At 52.2% G+C, this 21,831-nt stretch overlaps 1 protein-coding gene and 1 long non-coding RNA gene across 3 annotated transcripts; one reads left to right on the top strand and one right to left on the bottom strand.

The window, feature by feature from the left end:
* Nucleotides 1–3,578: 3,578 nt before the first annotated feature.
* Nucleotides 3,579–6,111, bottom strand: LOC109454730 (uncharacterized). The gene is made up of 2 exons (XR_002138510.2): nucleotides 4,724–6,111; nucleotides 3,579–4,164 (listed from the first exon to the last, which is right to left on the bottom strand). It is a non-coding gene; the product is annotated as an uncharacterized LOC109454730 (long non-coding RNA).
* A 2,539-nt stretch (nucleotides 6,112–8,650) lies between these two features.
* On the top strand, nucleotides 8,651–20,529 carry FADS6 (fatty acid desaturase 6). 2 transcript variants are annotated; one of them, XM_074319679.1, is made up of 7 exons: nucleotides 8,651–8,784; nucleotides 9,071–9,267; nucleotides 9,929–10,095; nucleotides 15,865–16,045; nucleotides 16,667–16,854; nucleotides 17,827–18,006; nucleotides 18,186–18,536. In XM_074319679.1, the coding sequence occupies exons 2-7, from the start codon at nucleotides 9,105–9,107 to the stop codon at nucleotides 18,204–18,206; spliced, it is 900 nt and encodes a 299-aa protein (XP_074175780.1). In that variant the 5' UTR covers nucleotides 8,651–8,784; nucleotides 9,071–9,104; the 3' UTR covers nucleotides 18,207–18,536. The 2 variants fall into 2 exon arrangements, with proteins under 2 accessions (XP_074175780.1, XP_019601203.1); XM_019745644.2 differs by lacking the exon at nucleotides 18,186–18,536 and adding an exon at nucleotides 18,568–20,529 and having other exon boundaries at nucleotides 8,654–8,784.
* The last annotated feature ends 1,302 nt before the right edge of the window (nucleotides 20,530–21,831 follow it).

The following is a 21,831-nucleotide window of genomic DNA, read 5'->3' as shown; positions in this document are numbered from 1 at the left end:
GAAAACTTGGCAAGTCCATTCAGAGCCACCAGTGCCTGGTCTTTAGGAAAAGGCCCTGGGGCCTGCCAGTGTGGTGAGCCCCGGAAAGCCTCAAAGCTGTACATCCCATGGAGCCCTATTTCCACCCTCACTCACTTGGGCTTCTTTATTGTGTGGGCCCTGGTGGGTCTGCGTGGGCAAGTGTTCCGGGGACTGTGGGACCCTCTCTCTATGCTGGATATGCACATACCTGGGAAGTTGCTCCACGGGACCTTGAACAGTAGCCGGTGGGTGCCCTGGTGGGCGGGGGAGGGCCCTTTCTCTGGGAGGAGATGATGTGGAGGCAACAGTAGCTCAGTCTGGCCCTGACCCCCATCATCACCGCCCCATGGGGGCTTTCTCTATCCCTCAGAACCAAACTGCCCCTCACAGCATTGTGTCTTCAAGTCACGCAATTTGAAGAGGTGGGCAAGGGCAGGAAGACATTATTTACTAGCCCCATTTTAGAGATGTGGCTACTGAGATCCAGCAGAGCAAATGACCTGATAGGATATCTAGTCTGGTCCATGTGCACTGCTGCACATGGCCAGCTGCCTCCCCAGAACATGTATCTAGCACTTTCTATATACCAGGCATGGCAAACCCATGAGAGCAGTATCACTGACCTGCCTCACAGATAAAGAAACCAGGGCTCAGGCAGACCAAGTCATTTTCCAGGCCTCTGAGTGCAGAAGGGTCAGGGCTGTGGGATTCAAAACTGAAACTCTAGCTCTTTCCATGGCAGCCACTGCCTCCCATTCATTGAGTCACCTCCGCAGGTTCTCACCTGGCACGAGGATGGCTCAGGGGTTCCACAGGTCAGAATAGGGCTCAGCTGGCAGGACTTGGGGAGATGGGATGGGGGACAGGTGACACTTGCCGCCTCCTCCTCTTCTTCCATTTCTGTTTACCTCCCTCGCAGTCAGCCTCTAGATGTGCCACTGACTGCTCTCCGCTGTGTGCACACGTGTGCCTGTGTGTGTGTGCATGTGATGTGGGCAAGGACCCCGACAAGCATGGGGTGGCAGAGTGGACCCAGCTTTCCCAGAAGGCTGTGGTCTGGGAGCTGAGTGTGCTTGCGTATCTCTGAGGTTTTGCTCGTTTATCATTGCTTCGAGACCTCCAGGTTTCCCTGACGAGGGGTGTGTGCACACGTGTGAGCATGTGTGTGTGTGAGCCTATATGTGAGTGCATGTGCGCACACACTCACAGAGGCTCCACGACTCGGTCTAGAGCCCACTTTTAGATGCCTCCTCCCACCCATTATCCATTTTTAGGGTTTCAGCTCTTTCAGACCAGAGGTTTGGAGCTCTGGCCGCCCCACATCCCCTCACCTCATCCCTCATCCTGAACTAGGGGTTTCCACCAAGCTTCCTCCATCCTCTCTCTGGGTGGCTGGCTTGTTGGGGTTCAGAGTCCTGGGGGAGGAGGTGGGTAGCAGGGGGAGAGAGATCAATGGCCCAGAATGCAGGGGAGAGTGCTGAGGCAAATTTACCTTTCTGGGTAGCTAGTGTCCTGAGTGGCCTGACTGGGCCCTTCCCTGGGCTGGCGTGTCCAGGTTGGACATAAGGCTCTGCCACTTGCTGAGAAGGCTGGTTTGCCTTTCCCAGCCTTGGTGTTTCTGACTGTCAGTGGGGAGCATTATACCCCATATTGTAGACCAATTGTGGAGATAAACTTTACATAAATTGCTCAGCCCAGGGACCTGGTGTTCAGGAATCTGGGGCTGGGGAGGGCTCAGTGGGCATCAGCCAGGCCTGGGCATCCCTGAGTTGGTGGCAGAGAGAACTGACAAACTGGGTTGTTCCCAGACTCCCCTTTCCAAGCTCACCACACCTTCTGCATACCGTGGTCAGTACTTCAGAGCAGAAGTGAGAGGAGTCATCATGCCCCTGAACCCCAGCCCTCTACACACACGCACGCGCACACACACACACACACACACGCACGCACACACACACACACACACACACACACGCACGGACGCACACACACATGGAAAACATGGGCAAGGAGGAGAGGGAAATAGAGTGAGCATGTTCAGGCCCTTTTCTCACTGGAAATGGAAACCATTTATTTACTATCATTATCAATATCAATATATGTTAGATTTAAATCACATCAATATTCAACATAACAATAATGTTATAATTATAATAACACAAATAATGGCATTAGTAAAAACTGTATCTACCATGAGCACTTGCCTTTGGTGGTCCACTGATATCCATAGTACAGAAATTATTTTATTACTCTCTTCAGAGACCTGGTAAAGTAAGTAATATCACTCTCATCTACTCTGAATCACCTTCTCAGAAAACTGAGGCTCAGAGAGGCCAAGTGACTCCCCTAAGGTCATACAGCAAGGACTGGACTCTGAGTGTGTCTGAGTCCAGAGCCTCCCTCGCTCTAGACACTTCTCAGCCTCCACATTGTGGCTCTCACTTTCCTTCACTCCCTGGTCCCACCGGCCCAACACATACCCTTCAGGCTAATCCATACCCCAGAGTCACTCACACACACACCGGATTGCGGTGCTGACCTGACTCAGGGCGAGGGACCAGGTAACCCTTGGAAAACCTCACCAGTAGGGAGCCTGGGTCGCTAACAGCTCCAGTCTTGGGTTTTCAAGGACTTAACTTGCTATGTAACCAGGGGAGGTAGCCTGGGCCTCAGTTTCCTTCCCTGTAAGGTGGGCACAGGCTGATAGCCTTCATAGCATCTCCACCAGCTCGCAGCTGGCCTCCTTTCCCTCCCCCTCTCACTCCTTGACCTCCCTCTGGGGCATCACCAACCTGGCTTCGTCCCTGCAGAATGGCTGGCAGCCTGGGAAGGCAGGATGGAGGCTGTAGGCGGCTGGGGCAGGCCCGGGGTAGGGTCCTTGGAGGTGATGCTGACTGACGCCTGTCAATGTGGCCCTACCCTCCTAGAGCCAGGAGAGTTTGGGGTGCCAGTCCCACTCTCAGCTGACCAACATCTGAGCCAGAGGCCGGGCCACTTCTCCCCCAGCTCACTCAGCCCCACCCCTGTGAATAATGCCCCTTGCCTCATGGAGCAAGGCCTCGCGGGGCTTTGATGATTTGGGGGATGGTATGACTGGGTGGAGGACTAGAATGGGTTAAAGACCCAGCACTTAGGCTTAGAGCATAGAAATGATAACACTACTGGAGGAAGTGCCTTTCTAATCCATCCTGTGACCCCCAGCCTCCCAGTCCCAGCCTTCCTGGTCTCTAAACCCATCCCTGACTCTCAGGACCCCCCCACCCCCCATGGCTTGGAGCCAGGGCAGGGCTCCTTCCCATGCAGCCCAACCACAACAGTAATTAACCCCAGAACCCCAGCAAATAAAGATCTGAATCGCAGAAGGGAGGACTCATCGCTGCCCCAGGGTGGGGAGCTCCGGAGGTCCCAGAAAGGCCAAACGCAGCATCATCTGACACCCCACAGTCCACGCCATTGTTGCCTGAGTAGGTCCATGGGCACCCAGTGCAATGGGGCCTGGGAGGAAGGCTCACCTGTCTCAGGGCCAGAGTCTTCTCCACTGTCCTTTTTTTTTAAAAAAAAAACCTTTTATCTCTTCCTTTCATTCTCTTGAGCCTGTTTTCCTAATGTTTCCACGAATCCATCTATTCAGTAAATGTTTACTGAGCGCTGTGCGAGGCCCCAGGGAAGCTTCGTTGTCTAAAGAACAGGAAGGACCTGTCTCTCTACCAAGCCCCAGCCCCTTCTCCCTCAGGCAGCGTGTTTTCACTCACAACAATCTGTCCACCAGCTGGTAAATATTGAGCACTGATGGGGTACAAGGCACTGTGCTGGGTGTGAAGGGTGTGTGAGTTTGTGCCGGGTGGCAGGCAGGTTGGAAGTTATGGAAGAGGTTCCGGGAAACATAAGGAAGGTGTGTGCAGGCTCGCTGCCCTCAGAAAGCTCACAGTGCAGCTGGCTTTGGGCAGAGATGGGCGATACGGTCACTCATACTGTGTCCTCTTCCCTGGGCACACAGGAAGGCTATCATTCCATGACTGCCGGTGGTTTGGTTGGGGTTAGATGCCTGGGTTCTGGCGGATGGAAGTGACGTGCAACACTTCCAGACCCGGAGCTATAGCTACCTTTTCATTTCTCTCCCACTCCCATGGCAATCGCGGTGGCCTGTGTTGGAAATGGAGGCATTACAAGATGAAAGGAACCTGAATCCCCAAGTCACCACTTGGAGGAGGGGCACATGACCCATATCAGACTTCGATGTGAGCAAGAACTAAACCTGTATTGTGTTTAGCCACTGAGACATTGGGGGTTGTTTGTTACAACAACTAGTGTTATTTATCCTGACTAATACAGGCAGATGACACAGACCCGGGGAGCACACTGAGTCCTAGGGCTAGATCGCAGTATGCAAGAGGGATCATTGCTGGGCAGGTCATGGCAACTGATGTCTAATGAAAGCTGGTAGATGATGTCAGAGGAGGGGAAACACAGAGCTGGAGAACCTGGCACACAGTAGGTGCTCAATAAAATTGATTGAACGAGTGAACTGCGTGAGAACATTGGAAATGCTTTGTAGGGGTGGCTGAAGTCACCAGAGCCCTGGAGGATAGGTGGGGTTTGGATGAGGGCGGGAGTAGAAGCAATTATCCTGGGAATGAAGACAGAGAGGTGAGAACGGGCAACACCTGTCCAGGGGCAGAGGTCAGTGAGCAACCTGTCTTACCCCAGCTGGAGAGTAGACGTAGCTAGAGCTTGGAGGCCCTCAAAAGCCAAGATGAGCCATTTAGACCTTAGGCTGTGGTCCAGTGGTTTCCAAAGTGGGGGTGTACACAACAATCTATTGAGGTACAGGGAGAAAATATTAAAACTTCCATTGATATTTATTCCACTCCTTTAAGTCTCTGTTTGTTTGCTTGTTTGTTCAGTGTATATGAAGATACTAAGGCTCAGAGAGGTTGAGTAACTCAACTTAGGTCACAGAGGTAGTAAGCATGCTGGACTCCAACGCTGTGCTCTTCACATATGCTGAATCTTAGGCAGACAGGTGAGGGGTTGAGTGGGGGCAGAGGTGGGTCTAGGCTGGGGGTGCTGTGAGGAGTAGACAGCTGTCAGCTCTGGCTGCCTCTGCCTACTACACTAGAGGTCAAGAAGCCTGCCCAGGCCTGCTGCTCAGGACTGTTGTGAGCAGCCAAGCAGAGTCTTGATGGGTACAGGCCTGCCTGGCCAGCCACCCAGAGCCTGGTATCCCAGGCTGCATTCTCACCTTTGTGAGTAAGGAAGGGGAGGACCAGGAGATGGATGGAGGTCAGGATGACCCGACAGAGAGGAATGGGGAAGAGTTTGGTAAATCAGGCTCTCTGCCACCCCTCACACTCTGCTGCCAATCCCCCTGGCCAAGGGAAGCCAGCTACCAGCCCAAGGCTGCTTTCCCACACTTCATTGTGCTGGGTAGATAGGTGATGTCTACCTTCTGATTTATACCTTTAAAAAACAAACAAAAGAAAAACCGTTACCAATTTTTAAAAATCAAATGTTTTCATTAAAATACACATATAGAAAATACACAATTCCTAACAGTGTAGCAGGATACATTTTTGCAAACTGAACACACGCAAGGGTAACTAGCACCCAGATCAAGAAACAAATCATTTCCCAGCCCGCAGAAACCCCTTCACAGCTCTTCTGGTCACCGCTGATGGGAGTAACAGCCATCCTAAGCCTGTTGTTGAACTGTATCTGAATGGGATCAAACACAGCCCGTGCCTTGTGTATCTGGTTTATTTTGTTCAACATTAGATCTGGGCTGTACAGTACTTCACGACATGCATAGAGCACATTTTATTTATCTGTTCTACTGTTGGGGGGGACATTTGAGTTGTCCCAGTTTTTGCCTGTTTTGAGTATTGCTGCTACGTACTTTTTTTTTGCATTTCTGTTGAGAAAACACCTCACGCAGGCACGTGTTCAGCTTTCATAAAGCTTATTCCATTTTCAAAGAAAGGCTGCCTTGCCGTTTTGTTTTTGCTTTAATCAGCTTTATCGAGGTACAATTAACTATAACAAAGCACACCCATTTTGAGCATACAGATCAATGGCTTTTGACAAACGTGTACGTCAGCACAATCAAAATATGGAACATTTGCATCCTCCCAGACAGTTTTCTCACATGCCTTTGCAATTAATGTCCCCCACCCAGCCCTCCCCAGGCAACTACTGGTTTGATACATATCGCTGTATATTAGTTCCGCCCGTTCTTGAACTTCCTGTAAATGGAATCAGGCAGTACGTAGTGTTGTGTGTGTCTGGCCTCTTTCCCCGAGCATGCAGCCTGTGAGCTCGCAGCTATTAGTTCATCGACATGGCTGCCTGTGCCAGCTGCTCCTTTTGTTGTACTCGTATAGGTTGTATGAATGTATCGTAGTTTGTTTTTCTATTCTTGTGTGGTGGACACTTAGGTGGTTTCCACTTGGGCTACAGTGAATAATGCTGCTGTGATCACTCAGGTACATGCCCTTATGTGGACGCAGTCTTATTCCTGTTGGGTATATACCTGGAACCTGTCTTGCTGGGTTATAGGGTAAGTGCTTATATCACTGTACAGGAAACTGCCAAACTGTTTCCCAAAGTGATTGCCCCACTTTACACTCTCACCAGCGATGAATGAGAGCTCAGTTGCTTCACATCTCCTCGGCGATACTAGGTGTTTCCTGGCTATTTAATTTTAGCCATTCTCGCAGGGCCGCAAGGCTAGCTCATTGGGGTTTTAATTTGCATTTCCCTAAATAACAATGATGTTCAGCATCTTTGCATGTGCTTATTGGCCATATGTACATTTCCTTTGGTGAACTGTCTATTCAAGTCTTCCTTATTTTGTTATTCCCCCATCTCCCATCCCACAGCCCCTCCTCATCCTCCCATCTATTCCTCAGCACCCTCTTATTTTTAGGGTACCAGAGTAGTCTCCAAACTGGTCTCCTGCACTCCAGCATCTACTCCATTGTGCCAGACGAACCTTTCTGAACACGACACTATACAAGTCACTTCTCTGCTCTAAAGCCTGCTGTAGCTCCCAAGCCTGCAAGGGCAAGCCCAGCTTCTCAGTCTGCCATTCATGGCACTTCCACCCCTGGTCTCAACGTTTCTTTCCTGCCTTCCCTAGCAATCTCCCAAACTCTACTCCTGCCCCATGCCTCAAGGACCCAGAATCTCTTGTTCCCTTCCTTCTCCCCCTGGTTTAAGTTTGTGCTAAATTAAGTCTGCCTCTTTCCAGGGAGGCTGCCAGCCAGCCCTAGCCCATGGGGATTCCTGGTTTCTCCAAGCTCAGCATTTGTCTCCTTACAGCACCACTTAGATGTCCAGGGGGTAGCCAAGGCCTTGGAGAGGGGCTTCTTGGTACCAGGAAGTTCCCTAGCTTATATAATAAAAGAAATGGGATTCCACCCTTATGCAATATATTATAATATTGAATATTAGTAGTGAATATGCTTTTTAAAATTGTACATAGCCCCTCCCTGAAGATTCCTGTATGTCTGAGAAGGAGGGGCTTAAAGGTGGAATGGGGGGGGGAAGGGCACCGCCCCTGTCTCTGTCTTAAGAATCTCAGATATAAACAAAAGGTATTGGGTGTGGAGGAGATGTCCTGGATTTGAGTTCTGGTTCTGCCATTTAGTAACTGCAGGGTGGGTATTGGACAGACCAGCTCATATCTCTGGGCCTCCATGGATTAAACGGGGATGACACCATCTTTACCAGTTGTGGGAAACACAACCTAGTAAGTATATGAAAGTCAATGGTAACTGCAAGGAGCCAGATGTGTGTGTGTGAGTGGAGGGGGGGGGTTGGGGGGAATTGGTCTATTCGATTGTAAACCCCTTAGAATACTGACCTGGTAAAGAAATCTTGCCCTTTTATAAAGAATTGGAGGGACAAACTCTTAAGAATTCGTGAAGGAAAACGCCAAGGAAGATAGAAGGAATCAAAGCCATTAGTGTCCCTGACTCTCCCTCACAGGTTTCTCCTTCTCCGTCTCTCTCTCCCCTCCTCCTGCTGGTCTCATTCTTCCTCTCCAAAGGTCTGAGCCTGAAAATGCTGTTGCCCTCACCATACCAGACCTCATTTTTAGAGGGACTTCAATGTGAAACCGGGGGAAAGTAAAACAAAACAAAACAAAACAAAAACAGGAGAAAGGACTCTCAGAAACTGAGAAGGAAGCTTGCAGAGTGCAGTGGCTTGTGTTCTGAGGACCAGGGCCAGCCTCCAGCAGTGCTGGGTGGGGCCCTGGGCTGATGGGAAGGGCTAGCAAGTTTGTTTGCTGTGGCCCTGGCCTTGGTTCTGGGTTCAGACCTGGGCACTCCTGAGTGAGTGGAATTGCAGCAGAATCCCACCCAGAATGTGTTTTCTCTATAGCTGTCCCTTCTCACCCCCAAAAATCACTGGAGAGCCAATTCTCCATGAGTCACCGCTGCTAAAACACTGGACTCAGAAGGGACCCTGCTCCCATTGGCCTGAGTGGAGTGAGTCCTTGAACTTTCTACCTCATGAATTTAAAAACCTTTGTGTGCCAAGCACCATTGCACGTACTGAAGGTACAGCTTGAGCAACAGTGCAAGCAAGGTAAGGCCCTGTGGGCACCCCACCGCCAGTCTGTGGGTGGGGACAGACGAGGAACAAAAGCCTGTGTCCTGTGCAGGAGTGCCTGCTAAGTGCTACTAAGAAAATTACTCAGGCTCTGGGATAAAAACGCTGCAACAAACGCCACAGGAGACTGGGAGGGAGTTATTTGAGGTGAGGCGGTGAGGGACCCTGGGGTGTTTCCACTGGGGTCTCTGCGTACCCCCCTCCTCCCACGGGCGTCCCTTCTACTCAGGGCTGGTTCTCCCTCCAGGGTCTCCTCCCCACCTTCGTGCATCTACCGGTTCCTCCCGCAGCGGTTCTGGTCCAGAGGTGCTCGGTGCCCAGTATGCACCGTGACACCGGGAGTGGGGGCTGGGGGGACGGGTGTCCCCAGCCAGGGCCTGACTCCGCCCAGACACGCCCCCGCTCGCGCTCCGCACCTTGCTCAATGCCTCAGATACTCCAGCGTCCTCCGAGTTGTCCTGAGCCCCATGGAGACAGCACCGGACGCGCCCCAGGAGAGCAGCGGGGCCCAGGCGCTGCTGAGCGAGCTGGAGGCGCGGGTCCAGGATGTGGTGAGGGCGAGCTCTTGGTGGGAGCGCCACGGTGTGGATTGCGCCATCCTCGCGCTCAGCCTCCTCGCCTTGCCGCCTGGTGAGGGACATGGGGACATGGGGACACGGGGACAGGGCGACAAGGGGGCCGGGCTGGGGGTGGTAGTAGAGGGGGAGGTGATGGAGACGGCTGGGGTACGGGGGAGACACTGCGTGCCTGGGATCCCAGGACGGAGAGTCACACACCAAACCTGAAAGTCTGGTTGGGGTGTCCTGTCTATCTCCCCAGAGGACCTGAGTGCTGAAGGAAGGAGAGGGTCTGATGGCATGAAGGGCGGTGGAGGGGAAAGTTGAGAGGAATCACTGAGAGACAGCGAAGGAAGAAGGTGGCCTGGGGGAGGGGAGGGTTTCCTGGGGTCACCAGGGATGGAGTGAGGTGAGTGAGGAAGGAGGGTGGGTATTTCCCCTGGACCTCTCCTAATCTGGACCCCCACCATGACCTAGCCCCACCACTGCTCTGGCTGGGGTCCAGAATCAGCCCCCCAAGTCCTTGGAGAGTCCATGGGGCTCTGTTTTGTCCCAAATCCTGGAGAGAGAACCAACCCATCACCCCAGGCCATCGTGGGACCTGCCTCACTGCTGCCTGTGGCAGCTGCCAGGCCTGGGCCCACTTTGGCCTGGCCTCCCAGGGGTGGGGGCTGGGGTGGTTAGGCCTAGATCTCCAGAGCTGGAGAAAAACCCTGCCCCCCCCCCCCATGCAGGGTTCCTGTGCCTGCGCTCTGAGAATGTCCTGGTCTTTGTCCTGGGGATCACCATCCTGGGTGTGTGCCACTACACGTTCACTGTCAAGGGCAGCCACCTGGCCACTCATGGTGCCCTCACGGAATCCAAACGCTGGAGCAAGATCTGGGCACTTTTCTTTGTGGAGGTGAGCCTGGCGGGGATGGGGGCGGCTGCTGGTACCAAATGGGCAACTTCATTGTTCTGTGCCAGCATGACTCTCATTTACTCCAGTGTGAGGATTAAAGGAGACACTGGAGATCTTGTTTAGGGCTTGAGCCTGACTCCTTGGTGCTCGCCAAGTGCAAGCTTTGCTTATTTCTTCTGGAAGGAACATGCATTCAGCTGCAAGGAAAGGGTTTTCGTTGTTGTTTGTTTGTTAGTGTTACTTATTTTTAACTGAAAGGTCGATGCAGTTATGCAAAGAAGTCAAAATTCTGTGTGTGTGTGTGTGTGTATGTGTGTGTGTTTTGCGGTGGCTGTGGCCCATCACCTGTTCTCTGGATTGCACAAAGGACAAGCTCTTGCCGCCCAGGACCCTCCTGGATCTCTTACTCTCCACTTCTGCCATGTCCTGTTGTCACCTCCTCTTGCAGGGTGCCTGTGCTCTTCCCAAGCCTTGACACTCAGGAGACTCCCCCACTATAGAAGAACTTAGTTCTCTAGTTCACAACCTCAGGTGTCAGCTGAGTATCCCTGGCTTTTCCTGGGCACCCAGTGTTTGCCAGATTTGTCTCAGGGTCTGCTGGCTCGAGCTGGGGGTGGGCAAGGGCCTCACCCTCTCTGACCCATTGGATCTGGGAGGAGTGGGTAGGATGGAGGGGGCAGTGACACTCCTGGGTGTTGTTATTTCTTTGCGAAAGTATCTCAAATCATACATACTTCCGTACACCAGCATGAACTTCCCTCTGAAGACTCACTTCTGGTCTACAGAATGTTCCATTCCTCCTGCTAGGGTACTTCTGACCCTCTCCCCAGCCCACCGATAACCCTAGCCCCTCCCTGTCCTGGGTGATGTCACAGGGACTGTCAGTTATATCCTCTGGGTACTGCCCCATGAAGGGCCACAGGAAGGTGGGGGGCAGGTGGGTGGGCAGAGCCACCATGGTGTAAGTACTGAAGCTTGGGAAGGATTAGCGCCTGAAATCAAAGGGCTTTAGGGACTCCCCTGCATGTCACTCACAATCAGGATGCTCCCCTGAATGGGAGGAAACAGGCCAGTGCCAGTTACTAAGCTCTATTGTGTCTCCACTTCAAACCTTCCTTCTAAAATCAGCTTTGTACTAAGGGTGTGGAGTCACGACTGGTCCACAGGGAGCATAGGCCAGTTCTGTTCCCTCCTCCTCCCCGGGGTCATCCAGGGGAATGCAGTCACCTTCATTTGAGTCCTGTGTGGTGGTGGAAACAGAGCCAAGAACGCCCAGCCGGGTCAGGATTCCAATGTTCTCTTCCCAGGAGTTCAGTGTCACCATTATCCGCGGGGCTGTCTCTGACCTTCTCTCTGCTTGTTCCCACCCGAACCCCGAGGGGTATTAGTCTGTGGATGCTCAACTATGACTTTTTTTTTTTAGTTTAAACATTTTATTTAGGTAGCATTTGAGATCTTGCTCCCTGTCATATGTCGTCAGTTTGGCTCAAATAAACTTTTATAAAAATTCAAAAAAAATTATTTGGAGGGAAAACTGAGGTCTGCAGTACAAAATACACTTTTTATTTTTATTTATTTATTTTTTGAAGGAGGGCACAGCTCACAGTGGCCCATGCAGGGATCGAACAGGCAACCTTGGTGCTACAAGCACCACTCTCTAACAAACTGAGCTAACCGGCCACCCCAGCTTTTTATTTTTGAAGTAATTATAGAGTCACAGGATGTTGCAAAAATAGGACAGAGAGGTCCGGTGTACGGTGTACCCTTCACCGGGTTTCCCCCAATAGTTACATTTATATATGTCATTCAATAGCAAAACCAGGAAATTGATATTAGTATAGTGTGTGTGTGTGTGTGTGTGTGTGTGTGTGTGTGTGTATGCATGCCTGTAGTTCCATGCCATTTTATCATATGTGTAGGTTTGCAAAATGTACTTCCAAGGAGCACCCCTCCCCGCCCCCATCTTTGGTCTGGCTTCCTCAAGGATAAGCCCGAGGACTCTGGGAAGGGGTCTCATGGTGAATCCCACTCACGTGGATCTGTAAAGCCTGGCTTCTGGTGGACGGGACCCTGGTGGGCTTGTACACGGCCCCTCAGAGGCAGAGAACCCTGCAGCAACTGCCTATGGATATCCGGCTCCACTGAGCTTGCTGAGTGTGCCCTTGAGGAAGGGGCTTGGAGAGAAAAGGGTGAGCTTGCTTCGAGGGACCAGGGGCTGCCCAGCTGGGAGCAGAGACTAGGAGGGAAGCTGGTTGCATGGGGAGCTTTGGGGGCCGAAAGAGTGTTGGCCGAGTAGGCAATGGCTGAGCGGTGCACTGGCATCACTGAGCTTCTGCTCCCTGTCAAGCCCTCTGCTGCATGCTGGGAACGTAACAGTGAATAAGACCCGCTTCCAGTTCCCCAGGGGCTTAGAGTCAAGTGGGGAAACAGGCATACATGAATGACATCAAAGTAATAAAAATCCTGATTATACCAGCTGACACTTATTGGGTGCTTATTGTGTACCTTCCATGAATGATCTCATTTAATAGTCACGCCACTTTATGTGGTCAAAGCTATTGTTATTGTTACCTATTACCGTCACTTTGTAAATGAGGAAACACTGGTCTGGGAGGTGAAGTCACTTGCCCGAGGCCGCTCAGCTGGTATGTGGTGCGGCTGGGAGCGGGGTAGGCTGAACCTGATGGCACCCTCAACCTGGCAGTGTGAACGCTGTGAGCACAGAGGGGAGAGCATGGCGGGGACACTCGCAGTGTCTGCTGACATTTTTGGCTATCATGACTGGTCGTGTGTGTGTGTGTGTGTGTGTGTGTGTGTGTGTGTGTGTTACCGGCATCTAATGGGTAGAGGCCAGGAATGCTGCTAAACATCCTATAGTGCACAGGACAGCCCCCCGGCTGGGGTACATGTCTACAAAAAGTGATTGGCTGTTTATCTGAAATTTGAATTTATCTGGGTGTGCTATACTTTATTTGACAAACCTGTCACCGAGGCCTGTGGCGCCCCGGAGGTCCCCACCACTCTGTAGCCAGTATGAAGGGTCTGCCCAGCCCCTGGGAATCAGTGAGAGGAGCTGGAAGGAGGAATGGCAGCTGGGCAGACTCCAGCCCAGAGTCCGTCCTGCCTGCGGGACACTGCCCCTGGGACAACCCAAAGCTCCTCTTTCTCATCCTGTCCGTGTCTGCTGCTCTCTTCTCCTAGGCCCACCTCTGGAGTGGCTGCACCAGGTCCCCCGCCTTAGCTGGAGATCTGGCCTTACCCTTGATTTCTTCTGCTCCGAATCCTCCTCACCTTTCCCCCAGATCCTGCCCCCATGCTGCCCTTCCCATCCTCGCCATCTCTCAGCTGGCCCAAATCAACAGCCTCTGGCACCATCACCTGCCTTGCCCCGCCCCACCCCGCCCCTTCCAATCCAGCAGGGTGACCTATTGAACACCCACAGTTGGTTGCGTCACAAGTTTATAATGGTGGTTTTTAATCCTGCAAAGTATTGTTTGTTTAAACAATAAAATACAAGGGAAATATTAGAGGATACATGAGAGATTGAGAGCCTCCCTTACTTCCCAGGAAGAAGACCCTCACTGTGCACTTTTTGAATTCCGAATGATGTAAACATATTACCTATTCAGAGATAAATTAGATAACTACGTTTGGCCACCAGCTGAGGCCCAGGGATACTTTAGTGAACAAACAACTGAATGAAGGAATGCATGAACTAATGAGAGATTTGCGTCCTGATGTTTAGCTGAGAAAGGATGTCAAGAGGAATTATACTGACATCCACCCCTAGCACAGTCTGCCACTTGCAGAGCCTGAGTGCTATTACGAGATTGGGGCTTTTAAGTCTTCCCAAGGAACACAGAAGGTGACGATATCAAGAAGTGGCACCAACCTCAAGGCTTCTGGAACTTTCTCTGGATCTGGCTGTGGAATCCTCGGTTGAGACCTTTAAATAAACCTTTACAGCAGGACAGTCCATTCTCCAACTACCTCCGCAGCATGTGGCCATTTCCCAGTGCCCTTTGGTTGATGGGTGTACACGTAGGTACACACGCTGTAATTTGTGTGCAGTCTCCCCTTCTAGCTTAAATTCCTTTCTCTTCCTCTCCGGGAAGAACATCTAGAATTCCGGTGTTACAGAAACAGACTCAAATCTGTTCTTATTCACGTGAAAAGGCAAATCGTACCCAGACTCTGGAAGTGAGTGCTGAGTCACAAATCACATGTTATGTACTGTACAGGTAACCTGTTCCCCCTGCATCCTCGGGTCTGAGCACACGGCTGAGAACCCCACCAGGGCCCTGAGGGCTGGATTCTTACCGTGCTCGGTCTGGTTCAGGCTCCAGGTCGTTTCTAGCATTGCTGCTCAAAGGAGATGCTGAGCTTGGACCAGAAGGAAAATCGGCTTTGTCACTAAGCAGACTGCTGCATTCAGCTGACATTTCTTCACGAAAGAAGCAATGCGGACAGGATTGGACCTTGGAGCAGAAGTGCATGGAAGAAGCAGCTGAAAACAGTCACTTCTTCCAGTTACGTGGAACAGAACTGTGAGGTTCAAAACACACACTTGCAGGCCTTGGGCAGAGGCAGGCTGGCCTCAAGACATCCCAACAGACTCCGGCTGTGACCCCTGTGCCTGCTGCCAAAGGGCTTCTGTCACTAACTTGAACCAACCAAGGGACCCCAATGGGTGCATGCTCTTGAGCAGGCAGGTCCTCAGAGACCAGCAGGTCTGGAAGAGACGTCACTTTAATGGACACGTTACCTGCCCACCTTCTGCAGCCTCTCCCAGGTTCTATCCTTCTGCAAAGTTACAAAAACAGAGAGCAAAACCCGCCCCCTCGAGGGTTACATCCTCTGAGAGCAAAGTGCCTGTTTTCAGGGACTCCTCAGCAACACTGTTGCTGAATTCGCTTAACAAGTCACATATGTAAAGGACAGAGTGCTGAGTACACATCAAGGTGTTCTGCTGTCTGTACCAGCTCACAGTGATTGGCACTGGGAAACTCTTCAGCTTCTCCTGAAACTGGAAGGCAGCATCTTCAATGAAATTAGCAAAACCTTCTGACCAGGATGGAGTATTGGAAGAGGCTGGCATCTGCACGATCATTTGCATGTATCTGCATGAGATACGCCTTAGTGCCTCCGTTGCCTTCAGAATGACCCTTCTTGGAGTCAGAGAGCCTGTGCTGGTGACCAGCTTAGGAGAACCCCACACCTGCCAGAGGAGCCACCCCAGCAAGAAGTTAGCTCTTGGCTCCCACCAGGGAACCCTCACTCCAGGTGCCACCCTTGTGGACAGTTCAGGAGATGGCCTCTCTTTGCTTGCAGACCACTCCTCCCCTCACTGCTGTGGGCTCAGAATGCAAAATAGGCTATGAAAGTACAGATGTTTCCAAGATAAACAAACACACACAAAATAATTACAATCCGAGGCCAGGAACCTGACAAGTGGGTGTCCAATCGTCTCAGGCTTTCAGGCTTGCCTGGGAGGTCAGTGGCAGAGTGGCAATCTGGGGGGCTGGCCTCATGACCCCTCACCTGCCACACCAAGTGGACGCACTTGTTTTGACTGGCTGCCACTCTGCGGTCACAGATACCTGAGAGTTGATGGTGAAGGCTGATTAGCTGGGGGTGTAAGCAGGAAGGCCCTGGAAATGCAGGGTCTGGGGACGGTGGGGTGTTCTCAAGGTTTCCAAAGGTCCTGCCTTGCTTGGCTGTGCCGTGCCTGACGTGGACCCCGGCGCCTTTTCTGGCTCCCTCCTCTAGGTATGCACGGCCTTCCCTGCAGAGTACGCCAAGTATGGACACGTCAAGATACACCATGGCTATACCAACGTGCTGGGCTTGGGGGACTCCAGCACGTGGCGGCTGCCTTGCCTCAACCGCTACGTCTACATGTTCCTTGCTCCTCTCTTGATCCCCATCATAACCCCAGTGGTGGCTGTTGGTGAGTATGCCAGGGCCGGGGTCTGAAGTGCCCTGCAAAGACCTGGTCTTCCCTTTCCTTCCTTTCCTCCTTGATTGCTGGAAGCTGCCTGTGGAGGAGGTGGGGAGCCCTGAGTTAAGACGGGACAGAAACTTTCTGAGACAGCCAGGCAGGGTGGGAAGAACCTCAGACCCGGGGCCACGTCTGGCACTGCCACTTAATGGCTGGAGACCTCAGGCAGGTAACTTAACCTCTCTGAGCCTCAGGTTCTTACCTGCTCCTCAAGGGTGGTGTGAAAACATAATGAGGTCATAGATGTAAAAATGCTTTGTAAATGCCTTGTACTATATTGCATGTTATAATTAATATCATGGGAGCGCTATCAGGGTGGGAGGAGCAGAGGTTGGGGGGCAGCCAGTCCTGGGTTCAAGCCCCAGGCCACTGCTCACTATCGGAGTGACCTTGGTCAGGCTGCTTAATGCTCCATTTCCTCTCTATAAAATGGGTAAACCTACTTTTCAGGGTGTGTGGGTGGACACACCTAGGTCACCCTAGCTGGCACCCCCGAGTCGCCAGGGAGCCAGCTTATGTTGGATGGGAAACTTGCCCACTGTGTCACTGTATTTCTTCCCCTTCTGGCAGAGCGGCTGAGTAAGATGGAGCTCAGGACGGCGCTGCGGGCGCTGGGCCTGATTTCCCTGGGCCTTTATTCTCACTACTGGCTGCTCTTGAACGTGTCTGGCTTCAAGAGCCCCAGCTCAGCCCTGGCCTGCATGCTCGTCACCAGATCCCTGCTGGCCCACCCTTTCCTCCATGTCAACGTCTTCCAGGTGAGAGCTCCCCCACCCTGGGCGCTGGGGGGCTGTGGGGAGCGTTCTCCACCTGAGGAAGCATCCCCCCACCTCGCACCCCGCCCTCTACTCGTCTCTATGTGGCTCACCATAGAGAGTTTGGGTCTCAGGTAAGGAACTGGCTTCCCTTTAACGCTGGCTACCATTCTCACGTGGAGCAAAGATTGGTTAAGAACCTACCACTATGCGTTGGCCTCCTGATTAAGTTCTGTGGCAACACAAGGGATTAGCCCCCAGCTCCTGCCCTCAGGGCACTTACTGTGAATAACCTCACGAAGTTGAAAGAAGGCCATCACAGAGGCCCCAGCACAGGCCATGAGGCAGGCAGATGGAGGAGCTGGAGACAGAGGTCTTCCTGGGAGGCCAGGACTCAGCACAGTGTCCTCGACCATTTATGTAGGGACGAAGCCTCTCCCATGAATGACTTAGTGTCGTAGTGTGTCCCAGTTACCTGTCTTGCTAGAACGGAACCTCCCGTTCACTTGGCATCCCTTGGACCTAGGACGGTGCCTGGCGGAGGGGGTATACACGTTTGTATACAAACCTGTTGAATGAAAATATAAGCGTGGATGCACAAACTTGATCTTGAATGATGAGCAGGATTTTATCGGTAAAAACAGAGCAGAGAAGGGGCTCTCCAAGATGAAGCAAAGACATAGTGACATGAGAGTAAATGGTGGGCAGTTGCGAGCTTTCGAGTACCATGGGATCCGAGGGGTGTCCAGGCCAAGACCCTCATTGTACAGATGGGGGGAGAGGCCCAGAGATGGATGAGATTGAGCTCAGGTCCTGGACAGGTGAACCCCACCCCTCACGCCTCTACCAGGTCCTGCCAGAGTGGAAGTAAGGGGGCAGAAGAACCCACTGGTCCCTGAGTGCGAGGTGAAGACTCCTGGGGCAGGTGGAGAGGTACAGGAAGGGCCCAGGTGGTGACCCACGTGTCTGTCACAGCACATCGGGCTCCCCATGTTCTCCCGGGACAAGAAGCCCCGACGGATTCACATGATGAGCCTGGGCGTGCTTAACCTGCCCCGGCTGCCCGTGCTGGACTGGGCGTTCGGCCACTCCATCATCAGCTGCCACGTGGAGCACCACTTCTTCCCCAGGCTCTCTGACAACATGTGCCTGAAGGTAGATGAGAGTCGGGCTGGAGGGGCTGGGATGAAGGGACTACCTGAGGGCAGACGGTGAGTAATCTTCAGGTTTCGCTTGAATCCCAAGTCTCCCAAGTCAGAGGGCCTCAGAAAGGGCAGCCCAGGGCACAAACAGCAGTGTGGGTTTCTGATCAGAGACATGTGGGTTCTTTCTAGCAATGCGACTGGACAAGTTAAGTGACCATCTGTGAGCCTGAGTGTCCTCATCTGTCAGTGCTTACATTGACAGGCTTTGAGGATGAAATAAAGAGATGGATCTGAAAGGCTGGGCACACAGTGGGACGCTTGGTAAAGGAACTATGGTTTTTATCTGCCATGGCAAAGAAGACTGTCATGCAGTTGGAAGCCCTGGGTGGGGGGGTGTTGAGGAGAAGCCCCCTCTCCCTTGCCTGCTGAGAGGGGAAGAGGCAGGACTTCTCCAAGCCCCTCAGCTCCTTCAGAACACCATGGAACAAGGCAGACCGGAGCTGGGGCAGGGAAGAGGAAGGGCCCCCAGTCCTGGCTCAGCGACCCCCTCCTCCCGCCCGTCTTCTGGCAGGTGAAGCCCGTGGTGTCCCAGTTCCTCCATGAGAAGCAGCTGCCTTACAACGAGGACACCTACCTGGCACGCTTCCGGCTGTTCCTCAATAAATATGAGGAGTTCATGGTGCAGGCCCCTCCCATCACTGAGCTGGTGGGGCTGCAATGAGGGCCGGGCCAGCACAGTCACCCTGCTCCCCTTCCTGGGCCCAACCCTGGCTCTCCTGCTCCTGCTGGCCATCCCTGGGGCCAGGAAGGTGCGGGCCCTTCCCCAGTGGGGGTGGCTGGGCTGCTGGGCAGACAGTGAGGCAGGGATCTCCTGCTGGGGGCCCTGGGGGTCACCTGCCCTGCTTGCTTTTCTGAGTTGCGAGGGTTATCTGGAGAAAAGAATAAAGGTGGCTGGGCATTCTAGGCAGTCTGGCCAACTTCATCTCAGGACTAACTAGCTGGATTCCTCCCCTGCTCTGCCTGAGCCTTGGTAGAGCTAAGGGAGGGTGACAGTGAGGACAGGCCCTGCGCAGGGGGCAGGCGAGGAGGGGGCATGGAGAGAGCAGGGTCAGCCCTTGGCTAAGGCCTCCCGGATGCCAGGAGAGCCGTGCAATTAGCGGCTACTGCTTCTTCCTGTGCCCTTGGAGGCTCTGTCCCTTAAGGAACCCTCTCCTCAGAGACCACAGGGGAGGCTACCTTTGGCAGACCTTCCTCGGTTCCCAGCCAGAGAAGCCTGTGCAAGACACAGCCTGGCTCCACAGCTCCCAAGAGCCACGTCATCAGTGAGATCTAAGTGTATGTGTTTTGTGAGGAGAGTACTCCAGTTTCTGGAAGTAAGGGGAGGAAAAGTATAAATAGCTTTGAGCATGACCTTGCCTAGATCTAGAAAAATATCTGCTTTGTTCCATGATATTTAGAAGGAGTGGGCCTGGAAGAATTATCAATTGAGGGAGAGAAAAATTACTGGGAGGGGAACTGAGGCTAGAGGGGGTGATAGGCAAAGGGTCTGGAGGACAGATGGCCTTAGAGAGGAAAGGAAGGAGGAGAAGGCGTGTGGGGTGCAGATATTAGAGCTGGAAGTCAAGGGCTGGGCTGGGCTGGGCTGGCTTGTGAGAGCTTTTTCTGCAGCCTGGGAGGGAGTCCGGAATGTCATGGAACTATCCCAGCCAGAAGAAGAGGTCGAGGTGCTGGGGGACACCACTAAGTCAACCAAAAGTAAGCAGACTTGAGAGAGGGCTGGGACCTGCCCTGGCTGGAGGCTGGATGAGGGGGTACAAGGAAGGGCCCAGCTGGAGGCTGAGGGAGGGACAGAGAAGGAAGTCAAAGAAGTTAGTTTAAAACAGGGTTTCTTGCCTCGGCACTATGACATGATGATTCTCTGTTGTTGGGGCCTGTCCTGTGCATTGCAGGATGTTTAGCAGCATCCCTAGCTTCCCACTTGGTGCCAGGAGCCCAAGCTGTGACCATCAAAAATGGCTGAAGTCATTGACAAATGTCCCCTGGGGGGCAAGATCATCCCTGGTTAAGAACATGCAAGTCAAGTTCTGAGTGCACAACGGCCTTATTTTTCAGTGAAGTCCTTGGACAGGGCAAAGGGTATGCTGCCCCTGATGTTGAGAAGCTAAATGTCAGCAAGTGGGATGGACTGATGGGTCAGACGGCAGGTGAGGGCATTCGCTAAGCCTGGCCCTGTTGGAGAACCCATCTCTAGTGAGGCCTTAGGTAGCTCTGCTGCGTAGCTGCCATTGGCCCCTCCAGATCCTTTCCCCACTCCCCTCCACCCTGCTTTTCTCTACCAAAGGCACACGCTTGCAGGCACCCTCTCCTGCAGCGACCACTGTCACGCCTTGTGAAAACAGCTCCTTCCTTTGCTCCTTCAGGGCCTGGGGTGGTAGTCGCTTCCAGTTGTTTCTAGCCCAGGGTGCTTCACGGTTTCCTTATTCCTGCTTACACCTCTGTACAAAGTTCCTCCATTAAACACTCTGCAACCAGACCTTTTGAGCATGCCATCTGTTTCCTGGTGGGAGGCTGATGGCTACAGCAGCGTTTTGGATCCACGCAGCCCTCTTGCAAGGAGGCTGGCTTGGCAGACTCCCCAGCCTACTGCTTTGCTATACCTTACTGCTGCTCTTTTGAAATGCACTAGTAGCTCAGAAACGGCCTTAAGGTCTCGGAGTGCGACTCATCAAACTGCTAATTCTCCATATGAAAAATGCAACGTCAGAAAAGGCTCCATTGCACAGTCCTGGCTAATGATTAAAACCATCCTAATACATAACCAATGACTCATTCTTATTGATCTGGGCCTGAGTGGGGAATGGGCAGCGGCTGGAGGCCCTGGTACCAGACTTGGCTGTACCACAGGCACCTGGAAACAAGTCACTGGATCACTTTGAGGCTTGATTTTCTGTTACTCTGAGGATGTGGGCTGGGAATGCATGGGGCTTGAGAGGTGAGGGGTGGGGACAGAGTGAATGAAGCCCTTCTGGGGCTCTGCAGTGACCTGAGGTCTAATCTACAAAGTGTATCAGAGGTGATAATACTGATGATGATGGCGAACGTCTTCAGATTGATGATGATGATGATAGCTCATATCTATTCAGAACTTATGGCACATTTTTACCTATGCCACCTAACTTTAATTTTTACAAGAAATTAGTACTATTGTCTCCTACCATTACATATTGTGAAGATAAGTCTTGGAGAGATTAAGTTTCTCAATGTCGTAAAGCTGGTAAATGGCAGAAGAAGGATTCGAACCCAGTGTGTCCGACTCCAGAATCCCTGTCCGTAACCACCAAACATAGTGCCTCTGGGAGGTGAGCCCTACAGGGCTTTCAGAGGTATCTAATCCCGAATCTCCTTCTCTTCCTCCCATGTGAAAGGATAATAAGTGATTTGATCATTAAGAAAAACTACGAACATCCATTATGTACCAGGCACTGTGCGAAGCTCTGGGGATATAAGGCTGCATGAGACTGGGCCCCAACCTCTTGGAACTTACAGTCTAGAGCAGGAGTTGACAAACTTTTCTGTAAAGATAGTAAATATTCTCGGCTTTGTGGACCATATGGTCTCTGTCACAAACATTCAAAGCATTTTGTGCCAGCAAAGTGTGGAACAACCATAGACATATGTAAAGAACGAGCATGACTGTGTTCCAATAAAATTTTGTTGAATTCGTATAATTTTCACATGTCACAAAACCTTATTCTTTACATTTTTAAAAACAATTTAAGAATGTAAAATCCATTAGCTTGTGGGCAGTGCAAAAACAGGTGTTGGATAGGATTTG

This window comes from Rhinolophus sinicus, linkage group LG15 (genome assembly GCF_036562045.2).
Source record: "Rhinolophus sinicus isolate RSC01 linkage group LG15, ASM3656204v1, whole genome shotgun sequence".
In the NCBI taxonomy this organism is placed as follows: domain Eukaryota; kingdom Metazoa; phylum Chordata; class Mammalia; order Chiroptera; family Rhinolophidae; genus Rhinolophus; species Rhinolophus sinicus.
Note: the sequence above shows the minus strand (reverse complement) of the source record. Positions and strands in the feature narration are given on the sequence as shown.

What these genes read in the sequence shown, in the direction of transcription:
- FADS6 (XM_019745644.2), top strand. Translation starts at nt 9,105, where the DNA reads ATGGAGACAGCACCGGACGCGCCCCAGGAGAGCAGCGGGGCCCAGGCG. An exon ending in GGGCACTTTTCTTTGTGGAG is followed by an intron (nt 10,096 to 15,864) that starts GTGAGCCTGGCG and finishes TCCCTCCTCTAG; the next exon opens with GTATGCACGGCCTTCCCTGC. An exon ending in CTGACAACATGTGCCTGAAG is followed by an intron (nt 18,007 to 18,567) that starts GTAGATGAGAGT and finishes GTCTTCTGGCAG; the next exon opens with GTGAAGCCCGTGGTGTCCCA.